The sequence below is a fragment of the Saccopteryx bilineata genome, chromosome 9, assembly GCF_036850765.1.
Source record: "Saccopteryx bilineata isolate mSacBil1 chromosome 9, mSacBil1_pri_phased_curated, whole genome shotgun sequence".
In the NCBI taxonomy this organism is placed as follows: Eukaryota; Metazoa; Chordata; class Mammalia; order Chiroptera; family Emballonuridae; genus Saccopteryx; species Saccopteryx bilineata.
Window position 1 is genome coordinate 73,949,989 of NC_089498.1, and position 17,428 is coordinate 73,967,416.

The 17,428-nt window shown below is 52.4% G+C and overlaps 1 protein-coding gene across 2 annotated transcripts in view; it reads left to right on the forward strand.

Annotated features, from left to right (window-relative positions):
• Positions 1-17,428, forward strand: part of LOC136312775 (cadherin-23-like) — a 355,498-nt gene that overhangs the window by 263,569 nt on the left and 74,501 nt on the right. For both annotated transcript variants that reach the window (XM_066242625.1, XM_066242624.1), the window contains exons 12-13: positions 2,771-2,920; positions 3,355-3,513. In XM_066242625.1, the coding sequence (XP_066098722.1) occupies positions 2,771-2,920; positions 3,355-3,513 (309 nt within the window). The remainder of the gene's footprint in view (positions 1-2,770; positions 2,921-3,354; positions 3,514-17,428) is intronic.

The window sequence follows — 17,428 nt, forward strand, 5'->3', positions numbered from 1 at the left end:
CTCTCTAGCCTCAGTTTCCTTCCTCATAAAGAGGGTGGCCTGATATTGTAAATGATACTGTCCCATTGTCGTCGTGAAGGTTCTGGTTAAGGTATATGTGAGCGTCTGGTTGGTGCTTGATAAACGGGGATGGTTGTTACATGAAGCTCCACCAGGGCTGCAGTCACTAGGGGTTGTGCCCAATTTAGGGAACTGGTGGGTGAATATCCCAGCCACACATCCTGAGGGGCCATCACAAGCCAACTCTCAGCAGGAATTGGACCTAGGAAAGGTTCTGAAAGGGCAGGCTAAGCATATGTGGGGACTTAGCCAGAAGGTGGTTCTGGGGACTCAGTACAGCCCGGTGAGGGGCCCTAACATCTGCAGTGTCTGGCCTGAGTGAACTTCCAGCCCCTGGCGGCAGGTCGAGGGAAAGCAGCAGACCTTTCCTGTTGAGACTCAGACAGCTGGCCTGAAGGGGCCAGGAGACCCAGGGCTCCGCCTGGCCAGGTACAGAAGCTGACTCCACACTGAGCTCAGCCCCACCTCCGTCCCTTGCTCTCTGCCTGTGCACCCCGCCCCCTCCTCAGGTTTTAACTCCGTATTCCTGGGGGAGGGTAATAATCTAGTTTACAAAGCCGCCAGGTGATTCTGATCTACCCTAAGGACTAGCACGGGCTTAAAGCTACCTGGCGTCCCTTCTCTGTGCATCCATTTTCCTTTCCTCCACTCCTAAAGCTCTCCTTCCCAGGGCAGCCTCCCCTGCTTGGGCTCACCCGCTGGTCTTTTGTTTCAGCCCTGAGTGCTCAGCCGTGCCCTGTCAGGAGGCTCTGCTAGCTCATACTGCAGCAGAGCTGCGTTTGGGGGACGCCCGCCTCAGGCCCTGACCACTTCCTGAGGCCTGAAGGCACCCAAGCCGGAGCTGACCCTCGCTGGGCCTCCAGCCACCTGTGCAGCCCTGGTTGGCCTGTCCAGCCTCCCTGAGCCTCATTTCCTCTGTGGGTTCCCAGGCCTCAGCCCTGTTTCTTCTCCACCCTATGGCCTATGGGAGGAGGATGCAGAGTAATGGGCGAGGAAGAACTGCTGTCGCCCATCACTTTCTGAGCACCCACTGTGTACCTGCTCCCCTGTGAGTCTACACCGCCTGAGGCGTGGTCTGTGGCCTCCAGGGCTCCCGACAGCCCACAGTAGCTACAGAGGGTTATCCTGAACAGTGCCTGGCAAAGAGTAGGTGCCCAATAAATGCGTGCTGTGTTGTTATTATTGTTAATATCACTGTTTATTTGTACTGTTACGGAACAGTCTCCAAGACATAGCTTTAAGTAAAAAAAAAAAAAAAAATTCAATATAGAGCGACATGTATCATGTGCTTCTGTTTGTGTCAAAAGGGGAGGTATACAGACACAATGCTCGCCTATGCTTGGTTTCCAGGAAAGAGACTGAGTACTGGGCACGGTGAGAAGGCCTGGGGAGGCTCTCAAGGGGCTGGGGCAATGGAAAAAGGAAGTGGTTGTGTGCCTTTTACCTTTTTGAATTATGTGGATATTTCCCATGTCTGTGTATCATGTCTTTAACATTTCCTATATAAGGAAACTTAAACCATGACCATGCTTGGGATCATTTCCTGCAAGGGTTTTGTCCGGGTTCCTGGGAGGAGGACACAGGGACATGGTCCTTCCTCTCCCAGCCTGCCCCGTTCCCCTTCCCACTCCCTCTGGGTGAGGACTTTGTGAGCTCAGGCAGACAGCCCAGTCCTGCCGCCTCCTTTGTGGCCTTGCACCTCTTCCTCTGCATCCCTGCCCCTCCACTGGGCGTGAGGCTGCCCCTGTGAGCATGCACACGCCCCTCCTCGGCCCCAGAGGCTGTCACCCGGCAGAGACAGAGAGGGCCGTTCCTCTGGAGCAGGGTGTGTTCCTTAGCCTCTCTCCCTCACCCACACTGGATCTCACCATCTTTTCTCTTTGGTTCCTTCCTCTTCTCCATATATCTCCGGCTCCTCTCTGTCTCCATATCCTTTGACTGACTGACTCCCACTGATAGAACTTGGTAAGTGAGCCTGGAAAGGGCTGGGGCTGGGGAGGCTGGGGGCCGAGAGGAGGGGGCTCTGCAGGGGCATCGCTTCACCCCCCTGAGCACAGCCCAGCCTGACCCCACCCTCCCAGGCCTCCAGGTCCTGTGATAGAGGGGCCCAGTCCAGGGGAGGGAGAGACGTTAGTATCACCTGCTCAAAGCTGTCACACTCCACCAACTTGGACTATTAGTGCCCCTTCGGGCATTTAATTGATCCCCTCCATCTGACAGAAGGATTGCATGCCAGGGACAGCTGGAACCTGCCCGGCCGGACAGGGCCAGAGGAGTGTTGCCTGTACAATCAATGGGAGCCCCTCAGGCCAGGGCTTGGAGGCCCTGCTGCTTGCCGAGACTCAAGGGGAACAGGAGAGGCTGAAAGTGCTCCCTCTCCACTTGGGGTCACTGGGACAGAATAAAAGGAGCAGGAGATGAAAAATGAACCAAACCACTTGCAACAGACGTTGTGGGCATCCGATGGGTGATGAAGGGAAAAAGCTGGAGGAGAGTCCCAGCGGGCCTGGACACAGGCAGGAGGGGCCGGGAGCTGGGCCAGAATCACTCAGTGGAAGCCGGGGACACCGGGGTCAGGGGCCAGGCCCGCCCTTCTCCTCCCCTGCTGCTGCTTCACCTGCTGCACCAAGCAGCTCTGCCCCTCCAGCTCACTCCAGGCCTTGGCCTCCTGCACGCCTTCTGACTGGTCTCCTCCCCATTCTTCATGCAGGGCCTCAACAGCATGTTCGAGGTGTACCTGGTGGGGAACAACTCCCACCACTTCATCATCTCCCCCACCTCCGTCCAAGGGAAAGCAGACATTCGCATCCGGGTGGCCATCCCCCTGGACTACGAGACTGTGGACCGCTACGACTTCGATGTAAGACCACTCCCATGATCTTGGCCAGGTGGGGGGATACCGTCCCCTTAAGTTCTCCCTCCCACTTCTACCCACCCTTCCCTGTGGTTCTGACGCACTGAGCCGTGGCAGGGGCTGGGCTGAGCCTCCCTTTTCAGGGACGACAGGGAAATGTCCAGGAATTGAGTGGAATTTTACCAGGCACCAACAAAGCCTCAGCAGCTTGTCAGGACCCTGCCAGCCCAGCCCTCTCCAGCCACTCTCGCCCAGCAGAGTCCGTGGACACCCGAGCCCTATGACCAGTGATGGAGGGACGCACAGTAACACACACTTAGAATGGGCAGGGACTGACAAGTGTGCTGGGTTGGGACCAGCAAAGACCCCAGGGGGACTCATGGGGATGAAGGCTCTGGAAGCACTCAGGAGCTCACCTGGGCCCTGCTCTTCACACCCAGCTCTTTGCCAATGAGAGTGTGCCTGACCACGTGGGCTATGCCAAGGTGAAGATCACCCTCATCAACGAGAATGACAACCGGCCCATCTTTAGCCAACCACTGTACAACATCAGCTTGTATGAGAACGTCACCGTGGGGACCTCTGTGCTGACGGTTCTGGTGAGTCCCCACTCTTCTACAGGGCCACTGAGTTCTGGGACCAGCCATGGGGAAGCAGCCAGAGAGCTTTTGCCCAAGGAGTCTGGGCAGTAAGGGAAGGGATGCCCCACGTTGTCAGAGGTGGTGGAGGAGGTGGTGGTATGGATTAAAGCATCTTGACTCTTCTCAGTGGGACTCTCTTGGCTAGGGCATAGTGTGGAAGGGGTCAACCTGAGGGAGGATGAGGTTGGGCTAGGGAGACTTTGGTTTTCAGCCTTGTCTTTGAGACAGACAGTTCCTGGGTGAGCCAGGAGCCCGGGAGCATTCTCTAATGGGGAAAGACGCCAGCCACCTCTGAGGACGATGGCCCTTTCTATCTGAGTACAGGCACCATGGAAGAATTGGCTACTTAAGGGCACTTGGCATCCCCAGCTGCCCTTGGTTCGGGGCTTTGATAAGGGACCCCTCCCAGTGTCCATTTGTATTAATCAGTACTCTTGGCTTCAAGGTACAGAAATTTCTGTTTCAAGAAAAAGAAAAAGGAATAGCTCATGTAACTCATAAGTATAAGTGATTTCAGGCATGGCTGCGTCCAGGCATTCAGCTGAGCAGAAATTTGACCTCAACACCAGGTTCTGGCATTTTTTGTATTGGCAGAAGGCAACACCAGCACCCCCAGGCTTGCTTCTTACCAATTAATCAGTCCTAGTGGGAAAAAAATTATTTTTCAGTGGTTCTAGCAAAAGTCCCAGAGCTGCTTTTCATTGACCCAGCTTGTTGGGCCCTCCTGATATACTGGATATACTGAAATCTAGACATGGGTCATACTCCCCATTGTGGTACCAGGGGTTTGATGCCAGGGGTTGGGGTTAGCTCATGCAAATTATACGGGCTGAAAATGGGGAGGGGCTATTTCAAAGGGGGCTTTGTTATAAGGTGAAAGAGGATTGATTGTTGAACAGATCAAAGTAGTAGATGTGTATTATGCAAGTTCAGGGGTTTGCCCTTAGTAGATGCTCAATAAACATTATGAAGTTTTACTCACTACTGCCCCTCTCTACCCACTCTGAGGCCCCTGGAGTCCTCGCTTCTATTTCTTGCTCCATCCTCATGCCAAGTGGAGACAGGGTGTGCTGATCGCAGGCCCCCTGCTCTGAAGTGTGTTTACTCTACAGACAGACGGTATGAAACTGTATTGAGCCCCCAGGCCCTTCTCATCTGACAGTTATTAATATTTCAAACAGATGTTAGCTAGGCAGGCCATCATATGGAAACAGTGAGTCTGCCGTGGCTGTTTGCTTCCCCAGCCCGCGGCTTCGCCGGCTTTCACAGGGTGCTCCTTGCAATCAGTCACCTGGTGCTTGAGGCCCCTGGACCCTCCTGCAGCCCCTAGAGACTGAGCCTTCTGGACCCACAGAAAGCTGCTTCAGCCCTCCAGCCACTTTTGAATGTCAGGGTGAAGGACACCCAAGCAGCTTGTGCTTCAAGGATCTCACAAGGGGAAGGGGCCCACTGCCACAGGCCTGGGACCATGTGGCAAAGAATTCAAGCACCAGGTGACTGATTGCAAGGAGCACCCTGTGAAAGCCGGCAAAGCCACGGGCGCGGAGGAGATCCAGGGATTCCTTCCTGGTATTCTTGCTGGGGACAGAGAGTCTCACTTTCCAGTCCCAAGTTAACGCTGGCCCTGGGGGAGGGTGGGGAGCCTAGGGAGCAGGGATCACTTCTTGATTGGTCGCCAGTTGCTGGTGCCAAGGACTATGTGTCAAGCCTGATCCCATCTGCGGTTGGCACAAGAGAGAGAATAGACCCTGAAACTGGGTTTCCTCGAGCACCAGAGCCATTTCTGGGCCTGCGTGGACCCCTGCTGAGTGCCCGGGACCCTCGGGATAGTTAGCAGGTGAGTGCAGCCTCCTCCATGGTTGCCTAAGGGTTTCTGCCCAGAGCTGGCTCCTTTGGTCCGCCTCCAGTTCCTGAGTGTGTCTGTCCAAGCCTTGCCCACCTCCTAACCAACTGTCCACTGCCAAGGTTTGGGGAATTGGACAGACATGAGAAAGCCGTTCCGCTCAATGATAAGCTAACAACAGGGGTGTGCACCTAAAGGGGCTCAGGATCTAAAGGGAACACTGTTGTGGGCCCTGGTCTCCCTGCCTTTGCTGTGTGCCAGTCTATCCAGGTCATCTCTCAGAGCCTTTATTTCCTCATATGCAAAATGGGCGTGAAAACTCCCAAAAAACTGCTGTCAAGATGTGTGAACGATGGATGATGGATGTAGAAGTATTTCCTGTGTAACCCTACCAGTCCCCATCTCTGATTTTCCCAAGGTGCTTCCAGAGCTCCTAGCAGAGTGAGTTTTGTGGCCATCCCACCCACACCCACCAGCCTGCTCTCCCCTCCTCCACCCTGCCACTCTCTTCCCAGACCCTGGGCCAGCAGGCTCTCTCCACCCCCCGCGCTGCAGGAGGGGCTGAGGTTACAGCTGCTCGGGGGCTGTGAAATTCCTTCTCCCTGACCTTTACCGAGGCATTATTAAAATGTTTCATGGGCAGTTGTGTCAAGAAAAAATTATGAAGAAAAGGAAAATGTTTTAATTTGCACTGAAGTCTGGGGCAAAGCCTGCTGCAAGGGGCCTCCCCAGCCCCACCCAGCGTGGCCCTGTTTCTGTGGCTCACTGCCTGTGTCAGGGAAAGGCAGCGGTTTCACAGCGGCGTCAGGGAGCCAGAGTGTGAGAGGCTGTCACCTCCAGCCTGGGCGTTCCAGCGAGGATGACAGGCTGGACCTTCTCATCTCCCTGCTCCCAGGACCTCCCCCACCCAGGCTTTGAGGTCCTCACCGCCCCCCAGTTATAACGAGGCGAGTTTCCGCTGGTGGAGGGGAAAGCCAGAGGACTCGAGTTCAAAGGCTCCACCAGAATTGACTCCTGGGATGACTTGGGCAGAAAATGCTTCCCTTAGCAGCACCTCATCTGTAAAGTAAACACGGTGGATTAACATGTGTCTGTGGTCCTTTCCAGACCTAGAGCCTGGGACAGTCATGCCAGAGGCAGGGGGAGAGCTGAAATGACCTGAGGATTGGAGCTACTATTGCCACCACTGCTGTAACAATCACTGCAACAGCTGGCATTATCGAAGACTGGCCGTAAGCCATGTGATGTTATTTCCAGCCTAGTATATAGATGCTGTCGTTCTCATTGTACAGATGAGAAAGGTTTAGGGAGATTAAGCAATTTTCTCAGGGCCCCAGGGCTAGTAGTTTGTTTGAACTGGAATTCACAAAAAGACTGGCTGGCCCCAAGCTGCAGGCTCTTAACCCCTAGGCTACCTATCTGGAAGGCTCTGTCTGCGTTGGACCATTCAGCCTGTCTTTTCAATAATGTTTGGAGCTGAGGGTAAAAAGTGCTCTCTGCGGACCCAGGTGGACAGGCCATAGGGTTGCTCTAGACATTTTGTCTCTGGGCAATGCTCTGGGACCCTAAGAACCTTCTGGCACCATCAGGCGACTGCCCAGCTCTTTAGGTCCCAAGCTGCTCAGGAGTCAGGGCTAGGTGAGCGATATTTCATTCATGTGAAGACCAGGTCAGGGAGACTGGAGCACTTTGCCCAGCGAAGCAGGAGTCCCAAGACACCCAGAGCTGTTTTCATTAGGAAAGGCTTCCTGGGAGGAGGGGAGATGGAGGAGGAATGTCGGTGGAATCTGGCCCTCTGAAGGGTGACGGCACAGGAGAGAGATGTGCAGGGGCACATAGACCTACATGTGTGTGGGTGGTCATGTGAGGTAAGTCTGTGCACGCTCATACACAGGCATGCTGTCGTGCCTGTGCCTGTACCTGTGTGTACAGCTACCTGCACTCGGGTCCGTGTATATAATACATTTGTGTGCATCCAGGTTCCTGTGTGGTGGTGGTGGCTCCCATTCTCTAGGGTGTGCAATTTGTTCCTCAGGCTGTTCTGATTCTCACCTCCCAATCCTGCCTTCTGGCCTGACAACGAGAGTCAAGTGGGAAGACCATGGGGTGTCTTCATGGGATTCTGCTGGGCTTGGGGCAGCCCACAGATCAACAAATTGATACATGGGGCAGAGCAGAGTTTGTGGGTGCCATTAGACAGTAGGAGAGCAATCGAACCATTCACTTATTCAACACAAATGTTTGAATACCTACAGTGTATCAGGCACAAGACCATGAGGACATGGTAGTGATGTGAGTCTTGCCCTCATGAAGTTTATAGTCTCCTGAGAAAACCTGATGTTCACACTAACAAACGAGTCTTTATGTTAAGTATTACTTGCTATTATGGATAGATCAGGGAGCTATGAATACCTACAAGGACACCTAAGCTTTACTGGGGTAGGGAAGGCTTCTCTGAAGTAACAGTTGAGCAGGCATTAACCAGGGAATAAGAAGAGGGAAGCACATTGGAGAAAGCGGAATGGCATGTGCAAAGGCCCTATGGCTGGACTGTGGTGAGGGGGGGGTGTTCTGTGCAGGAAGGTAGAGTCCTGTTCTTATGAGGCAGATGGGGTTCAGTTGTCTCTCTTCCTCCTGAACTGCCACCTACCCCAAACATAACCATTGGGCTGCTGTTTGGATAGTGGAGAAGTCTGGTATCAAATCATCCACATTCTCTTACCTGTTCTGTCCTGGAAGCCCATGGCAGGCATTTGGGAAACAGCTGACACAGGTTGTAGTTGGGATATACAAGGAGCCAGCTGGGCCTCCCGCAGTGTAGAACCTCTGTCCCCAGTTTAATAGTTCTGTGTCCTAGGGCCACGAGAGCAGGATGCTGAGGCGGAATGGGAGCCGGGGGGGAGGGTACACCTGGGGCAGGTCTTACTGCCCTCCGAGACCTTCTCTCCCCGCTGCAGGGAGGTAGGACACAGCAGGAATGGGCAGAAGATGGGCTGTCAGACAAGACAGGCTTCTTCTCCAGGCAGAGAATTCAAAGCAAGGAAAGGCATATAACAGCCCTGGCTGGGCAGGTGTGGACCTCAGGGCCACCAGCTCATGGCTGGCTCAGCCCGGGGATAGGTGCCCGCCATAAGCTCTAGGCAAGCAGAGTGGCCTTCTGGGAGCTGAAAGGAATGCCCCCCCCCCACTCTTTGCCCTCCTCCCCATCCCTCTCCCAGCCTGTCCTGGGAGGCTGTGCCATCTTGAACAGGGTCCATCCTTCTCTGGAACTTGGTTTTCTTCCCATAGAGTGGGAAGTGTGGCGGCTGCTCAGCCTGTGTGGCTAGATTGTTAGGAGAACCCATTGTGATGATGTGGATGTAACTACAGGGTCGGCAAACGTAGGTTTACATTTGTTTATATGGAAAACAATACACTCATTAATAATAATACAAGAATAAATTGTTTCACTTACTCATAGCTATAAACCTACTTTTACCCCACCTTGTTTTTAGCTGACAGGCTAAAAAAGTGGTTTTTTTATCATCATCAGCCTTAAATGCCCCAGTCTGTCTGCCCTCCACGCCCTGTCAGCCTGTGTGAAGCCCAGCTCTGCTGGGGGCAGGGGCCTCGGCAGGGCACTGAGCGTTTTCCTCCTCTGAGATGGGAGTGAGGGGGGGCACACCTTGATCAGATCCTGTCTGGGAAGGTTGTTGTGAGAATTGAATGACTTGTTCGTGAGGGCATTCAGCACAGAGCTTGGCCTGGGACACACTCAGAGTATTTCGGAGTCGTGCGGAGCCTCCTGGCTGAGACGTTGTGGAGTGGTGACACCATGCTTAAAGTCACGCTCTGCCCTGGGCGGCCATGTACCCTGGGGGATCCTCAGGGAGCCCTAGTGTCCTCGTTGTAAAGTGAGATGCTTGGGCTGCGTTCCGCATCAGGGCCTCTGGCTCCGTAAGGTTCCAATTGCAACCCACTGTGCTGAAGAGGAAGGGGTGTCCCTCTGTGACGCAGACATACATCCTGCCCTTTGATGCTCCCTCACTCATCTGCTGGCCAGCAGGGCTCCCTCACCTACCATGCCCCTCCTCCTCTTGCCCTGAATGAAAGTTTGGTGAAAATTTCCAAAGCCTTCACCTCCCAGCTCCTGGACCTAAGCAGCTTTTCCTTCTGGCCTCCCCTCCATCCCCATGTCAACAGACACCGCCCTGCTGCTGCTCTCTCCCCCCTCCGCCCACAGTGACGCCCCTGACACCAGGGGGGAAAGGTATGTTGTGATGTCACCGCCCCCCACCTAGCTCAGTCCTGGTGGATGTAAAATGCAGTGAGCCTCTTCCCTAGCTCCGTACCCAGGGCTCCCTCATCCTACAAGCTTAAGGAACACACACGCACACACCCCACCATGCCACTGAGAGCAAGGAATTGAACATAAACTTTAGCTGGCTTCTAGCCTAGGGCCCAGCCAGGTGGTCAGGGAAGCCAGTCCCCTGCATCAGCCTCAGGTGGTACTTACTCCATCGTCCCTCTGGCCCCGTGCAGAAGGGCGTGCTGCCCTGCAGTGTGAGCCTGGACTGATGCTTGGCTGTGTCTAACCTCAGTCACCAGAGGTCACTATAGGCACGATAATATTTTCTGCCCCATGTTTAAGAGGAATGGGGCGTTTAAGAGCACTTGGCGCATTAGGAAGCAGTGGGTAAATGACAGCTGTGATTGCTGGTGCCATTGTTGGTATTCTTACCTACCGTGAAGGCCCATCTTATTCTGGGGTCAGTGGCTCTGCAACTTTGGCATCTGAGTTCCTGGATTGTCTGCTTTTGGCCCTGACTTCACTGGACACTGGGTCCTCTGAAGGTGACACGCTGGTTGAATTCTTATTGTGCCCAACTCTGGAACTCTGATGACACTCAGGCCCCAGCCTCAAGGAGCAGAATCAGGAGAAGACTATATAAGGACACAGAAGAAGGCCAAGACTGCTAGAGGGAGGCAGACAGCTGATGCGGCAGAAAGACTGGCTTCATGGGTGTGCAGCCTGGGCATTTGTCAGGGATCTGGACTTAGAAGGTCCCATACTTGATTTGTTGCTCTGCTGTTACCATCTTGAAATTCTCAATTTTTGACAAGGGGCCCCATGTGTTCATTTTGCACTGGACCTTACAAATTACATAGCTTGTCCTGACTGTAGGAGCCCCAAGGCACATGGGGTTCTCCACTGCTTCCCTTGTTCCCACATTCAGTCAGCACTCAGTCATACTTGCTTTGTGCCACGCTCTGGACAAGGGCCACGAGCTCGTTTCCATAGGCGTAAGCTGCGTGGCCATTTCTGAGCCAGCCTTAAAGTCCCACAGCATCGTTTCTGGTGAAGTCTATTGGTTACAGTGACTCAGTAAGGCAAGTTCAGATTCAAAGGGAAGGGATGTAGATGTTCCCTCAACTCTCAGTGAGAAGAATGTCAGAGTATTGACACAAATGGAGCTGTTTTGCAACCACTCAGAGATCATTGTAATTCTTTACCCTTCACTGAGGTGTCACATGTGAGCACGGTGCTGGGAGACGAGAAGTCCCTCTCCTCCTGCATGTTGTGCAAAACAAGCGGAAGAGCAGGAGGAAACCCTTCAAATCGCATTTTCAGCCTAGTAAAAGCTCTGCGTGAGTAGTGGTAGGACAAAGGTAATTTTCTGCGGGCTCCAGACTCCTCGTGGCCAGTCAAGTTCCAGTGTCCTAGGCCTAGATTGGCATTTAAGGCCCTCACACCCTGTCCCTAAGCTTCTCTCCAGCCCTCTGCCCACCCCCCTCCTCCCCCTTCTCCCCTTTCTCCCCCCTTCCTTTTCCCCCTCCTCCCCCTCCTCCCCTTCTTCCCCTTCCTCTCCCTCTTCCCTTTCTGCCCCCTCCTCTGCTCTTCCCCCCTTTCCCCTTCCTCCCCTCCTTTCCTTCCTCCCCCTCCTCCCTTTCCTCCCCCTCCTCCCTTTCCTCCCCCTCATCCCCTTCCTCCCCCTCCTCCCCTCCCTCCCCCTCTTCTCCTGCCTGAGGCTCCCCACCTAGCTCTCTTCCGTCTGAGACTGTCCAAAGCCTGCTGGCCCTAAGGGCCAGCCCAGTTGGCAGCCTTGTAAGAAGCCCTCCCCACTGAGGGGCATGAACCCGCTTTGTCTGAGATCTTCACCCTCCTTGCTAGCTCCCTGCAAGCCCTCTACCTAGCTTTCTCTGGCTGTTCTCACCATTTCTATTAGGGATTTTGTGGCTAATGTCTTTTTCTCCCCATTCCACTGGAGACTTCCCAAAGGCAGGTTCTCTCTATTTTGGGACTCCCATCCCTGAGGTGGACTGCACAGAGTAAGTCTGACCCCTGGGGTCCAGAGTGCCATGAGAGGATAGACTAGATGCTCTCTGAGGGTCCTTCCTAGGCCAGGCAGGTCTGGGGATGCGGACCCCAGCCCAGGAGCAAAGGCAGGGGACTGGGAGTTACAATGGCCACCAGATTCCAGGATGCCCCGGCCCTCCTGATCCTAATCAGGGCAGATGATTGCAAGGTCAAGGCTGAAGTGCAGCCGGGCCATCAGCCTGGCTCTGCAGACAGGCGAGCAGAAGCTGATCCTGCTTTCTTAGCTGCTGCCGGGCAGGTTGGTGTTTGTGTGTGTGTGTGTGTGGGGGGTCCTCTGTGAGCCCATGTGTCTCTGCTATAGAAGCCGTCCCTGCTGTCCCTCAGAACAGGACTCTGCACTCTCAGCCCCCCAGATGGCACTATCATCCTCTTTCAGTGCCTGGGGTGACGGCAGTGAACAAGACAGACAGCCATATACAAGATAAACAGAGAAATACAGAGCATGTCAGACGGGGATAAGCACTACGGGGCGAAACATGGCCGGGCAGGGCAGGGGTGTCGGGCTGGGGGTGTTCCTGTGTGTTACCAGGTGGTTGAGGATGCAGGTGGATATAGAGACAGGAGGAGGGAGAGGTGACTGACTAGGTCAGGGAGCCCATCAGAGGTGACTGCTGAGGGAGACTTGATGGACTACTGTGGCTGTGAGGTAGGGAGTGGAGGGACAGTGGGACAGGGTAGCTGGGAGACCAGGTGGAAGGTGCTGGCTGCAGACGTGCAGGTGGTCACGGAAGTGGGGAAGTGGGAGATGCAGGAGCACACCCTGCCCCACCCCCTCCCAGCTCACGCCTGGGTCTGAGCACTGGCTTCCCTGTTCTCTTCCCCAGGCCCAGCAGGGAATGCCCATCACATCTCACCCTGACCTCCAGGTGGCCCTGCACCTCTGCAAACACTGAACTAGGCAGACAGCCTTGGGTTGGCATCCTGCCCCAGCCTCTTACCACAAGCTGGCCTTAGGCAGGTAGCTGTCCCTGGGCTCCAGTCCCCTTCTACAGAATGGGGGGGATAATCCCCATTTCAGCAGTGCTGTGGATTCATCTGTGGAAGGGCTGTAGTCCCCAGCCCCCACACAGCAAACGTCCTGGTAGCGGTGCCAGCACCTGCTGCGCGCTGGGGGTCCATCCAGGGCTATCCGTACTCCTCTGGGACAGTGGCCTCTCCCTCTTCTGAGAGCATTGGTTCAATGTGAACTTATAATTGTATAACACTGATGACAGAAATTGCCAACATGAATTATTAGTAAGTCTGGGAGATGGTAACACAACCAAATGAGTAGGTCCTGTCCAGAGACTCGAGCGAAGCCCAACAGAGACAGGTTAGTGAACGCGAGAGTGGAAGCTGGACTTCCCCTTCCTGAGCGCAGCCCCCTGGCCCCCTGCTGTGCTCTCTCTCCCACTTCCTCCTGATACCCCTCACCACGGCCAGGCCATCTTAATTGATCTCATTGTTCTGGAATCCCTTGAGACCTGAGACTCCAGCTGTGCTTAAACAGAACAAAATCTCTTCCAATTTCCCCACCGTTTAAAAGAAAATTGAATTCTTTATCTGCAGCCTGGGGAGGGGAAGAGGGAGGCTGGAGGGAGAGAGGCACTTGTAAATATCTGAGTGTCACCAGCCCTGCTCCCAAACTGCCAGGAAGGCCTCTGTAGACACACCCTCCCCCACTTTGGGGGTGTCCAGGCTGTACTTCTGGTCCCTTTCATCTGCTTTTGGGTTCATTCCCAATGAAGGGGCCAGTTTGGTGCTGGCCTGGAGCTGGGAGGAAGCCGAGCTGGCTGACGGTGATTGACAGTCTGAGTTCCTCTGTCTGTCAGGCCTCAGTGCTCCTCACTGTGTTTATTCTTTTAATCTAAATATCAATCCGTAAAACCGAAATGGGATGGAGTGAGAGGTAGGACAGGCGCTAAGGAGAGAGAGAGAGGACACAGCTGGCTGCCGCCCGCCTGCCACCGCCCTGGGCTTCAGGAAGGAGCGCGGGCAGGGCGTGTGGGGTGGGAGTCTGCAGGAGGCTGCCCTTGTGGGCTCAGGCCCAGGTCAGGACGGAGGGCTGTGGCCCGGGTCAGGACGGAGGGCTGTGGCCCGGGTCGGGACGGAGGGCTGTGGCCCGGGTCGGGACGGAGGGCTGTGGCCCGGGTCGGGACGGAGGGCTCAGGCCCGGGTCGGGACGGAGGGCTGTGGCCCGGGTCGGGACGGAAGGCTGTGGCCCGGGTCGGGACGGAGGGCTCAGGCCCGGGTCGGGACGGAGGGCTGTGGCCCGGGTCAGGATGGAGGGCTGTGGCTCCCACCCCTGCTCCTGGAGCAGGTTTTCCAGGATTTTGTCTAAGATCTGACAGTTTCCAGCCATTTAGTCACTCAGCTAATTGATTTTTGACAAACTGACCTGAAGCTCCACTGCCGGTGGAGCCCTGGAAGCCTCCCTCCTGGGGCCTCCACCATTCCCCGTTCCTGCAGGAGCAGCCCTGTCTGCCACCAGCCTCTGCCTCTTTTCCAAAAGAAACCCCGAGAGGCCAGTGTTGTCCATCACCACAGCCCTGGTGAGTGGGTGTTGTGAGCTTAGTAAGTGCCAAGCATTTTACAGTGTTATTCATCTCTTCTGTGCCCATTATACAGAAGAAAGAAACAGAAGCCCAGAGTGGTTAAGTAACCTGATCAGGGTCAGCCAGCTAGTAAGTAGCCAAGCCAGGATCCAAATCTAGGTCTGTCTGACTTCAGAGCCCCCAGACCTCCCCCCTGTTTGCTGGTCACCATCCGGTGCCCATTGACACACTGCCTCTAGCCAGTTGGAATCAGCCATCTTCAGAGACCAAGGAGATGGTTGAGTGCTGGTCTGGGAGGTGGGAGCTGTTCAGTCACTGGGTGACCTTGAGCTCCAGGGGCCTCTGTGTCCTCATCTGTAAAATGAAGATGTTCTGCTGGACACTGTCAAAGCCAACAACAGGTGACCACCTCTCCCCAGACACTCCCCTTCAGAGAGGGAGCCTGTGGTTCCCTGCACTCTGCGCCCGTCAGAGCCACCCTTCAGTGGGTTAGCTGCTGATTATTCCTGCGCAGGCAGCTGCTCCGAGGACACCAGAGCGAAGAAAATGGACCCCCTGGGTGAGGGGACAATGGGCCCAGGCCAGAATGAGTTCCTAAATGTTGCAAACCGAAGGCCTGTACAAAGTCCTCCTGTGCCATGTGCTCGGAAGGTCGTGAGCCTTGGGATGGGAGGACAGGGGAGGGATGAGCCCCTCCACAGCCACCAGAGCCCAGGCCTGAGGGTTTGTCCCGAGAGCAGTTGGGAGACAGGCTGAGTGAGCACACAGGGGGTCTGGGTGGGAGTCAGCGCAAAAGTTTAGGGAGAAATTGAACTGGGCCTATGGGTTTGGGGTGACACAATCTTGCATAGTCCCTGTAGGAGGGGATGACAGTTTAATCTGGAGTGGCTCAAAGTCCCATATGCCTATTGGCTTATTTAGTGTTTCCAAAATTTTTTTTCAACCATGATATATGATAAAAATTACATTTAACCTCATAACCCAGGACACATACACACATTTGTATCTAGAACAAAATAATATTTCCTTGCTGCATGCAGTAATATACTCTAGTATTTTTTATTTTATTCTAGATTTTATTTTTTATGAACTTTTAAGATTGACTCTCTTAGCAATTTTCACATATACAACACAGTATTAACTAAAGTCCCCACACTGTACATTACATCCCCATGACATAATTACTTTGAAACTGGAAGTTTGTACCTTTTGATCACTTTCACCCATTTTGCCCATTCCCACACCCACCTCTGACAACCACTAATCTGATCTCTGCATCTGTGAGCTCAGTTCTGTTTTGGTTTTAGATTCTACATATAAGTGAGATCATATGGTATTTATCTTTCTCTGACTTATTTCACTTAACATAGTGCCTTCGAAGTCCGTTCATGTTGTTGCAGATGGCAGTATTTCCTTCTTTGTGGCTGAATAGCATTCCATGGTGTATAGACACCACATATTCTTTACCCACTCATCCACTGATGGACACTGGGGTTGTTTCCTTGTCTCGGCTATGGTAAACAATGCTGCGATGAGTGTGGGGATGCAGATATCTTTCTGAGTTAGTGTTTTCATTTTCTCCAGCTAAATACCCACATGTGGACTTGCTGGGTCCTATGGTAGTTCTAATTTTTAACTTTTTGAGGACCCTCTATACTGTTTTTCATAGCGATTGCACCAATTTACAATCCCACCAACAGTGCATAAGAGTTCCCTTTTCTCCACATCCTTGCCAACATTTGTTATTCCTTGTTTTTTTATAATAGTTATTCTAATAGTGTGCAGTGATATATCCTTGTGGTTTTGATTTGCATTTTCCTGATGATTAGTGATGCTGAGCACCTTTTCATGTCTCTGTGGGCTCTCCATATGTCTTCTTTGGAAAAAATCCCTGTTCAGATCCTCTGCCTGTTTTTTATTATATTGTTCAGTTTTTTGCAATTGAGTTGTATGAGTTCTTTATATATTTTAGATATTAATCCTATAAGAGATAAGTGATTTGCAAATATTTTCTCCCATTCAGAAGGTTGCTTTTTCATTTTTATTGATGGTTTCCTTTGCTGTGCAAAAGCTTTTTACTTTGATGTGGTCCCACTTGTTTATTTTTTACTTTGCTTTTGGTGGTAAATTCAACAAATCACCACCGAGACCAATGTCAAGGAGCATAGCGCTTAGGTTTTCTTCTAGGAGTTTTATGTTTTCAGGTGTTCTATTCAAGTGTTTAATATAGTTTGAATTACGCTTATATATAAGATATATAAGTGTAAGATAGTGGTCCTGTTCCATTCTTTTGAGGCTGTCCAATTTTCCCAACACTATTTATTGAAGAGGTTGTCCTTTTCCCATTGTATATTCTTGGCTCTTTTGCCATGGATTAATTGACCATACATGCATGGGTTTATTTCTGACTCTCTCTTCTGTTCCGTTGATCTGTGTGTCTGTTTTTATGCCAGTACCATGCTGTTTTTATTTGTGATATAGTGTGCAACCAGGGAGTGTGATGCCTTCATGTTTGTTCTTTTTTATCAAGATTGCTTTGGCTATTAGCTATTCATGGTCTTTGCGGTTCCATTCACACTTTAGGATTATTTGTTCTGTGTCTATGAAAAATGCCATGGAATTTTGACTGAGGTTGCTTTGGGTAATATGGACATTTTAACAATATTCTTTCAATCCATGAGCATAAAATGTCTTTTCATTTATTTGAGTCTTCCTCAGTTTCTTTTATCAATGTCCTATGGTTTTTACTCTACTACTTTCTATTTTATTCTACTAGATTTTATTTTATTTTTTTAATGTAAGTCATGACCCATTAAATTGATTTCATGACCACTAATGTCTGGTTACTTAGGTTAGAACATCTCTAGAAGGAGCATTCTGTGCTTTACTAGGTGATGATAATGGTGATATCAACTCATGTTCTTAAGTCCTTATACTGGGGACCTAGTGATAAAGACTCAAGATTTCAGACTTAGGCAAAACTGTGATTTATCCTGAATCAGCCATTTCTGAGCTATTAAACTTCGAATAGATTACTTGTATCAGCAATAACTCAATATAGCTACAAGTGATAGAAACTCCTAAACAATATCAAGGGGTATTTCTCTCCCCTATAAAAGCAGTTGAGATGGGAAAAGC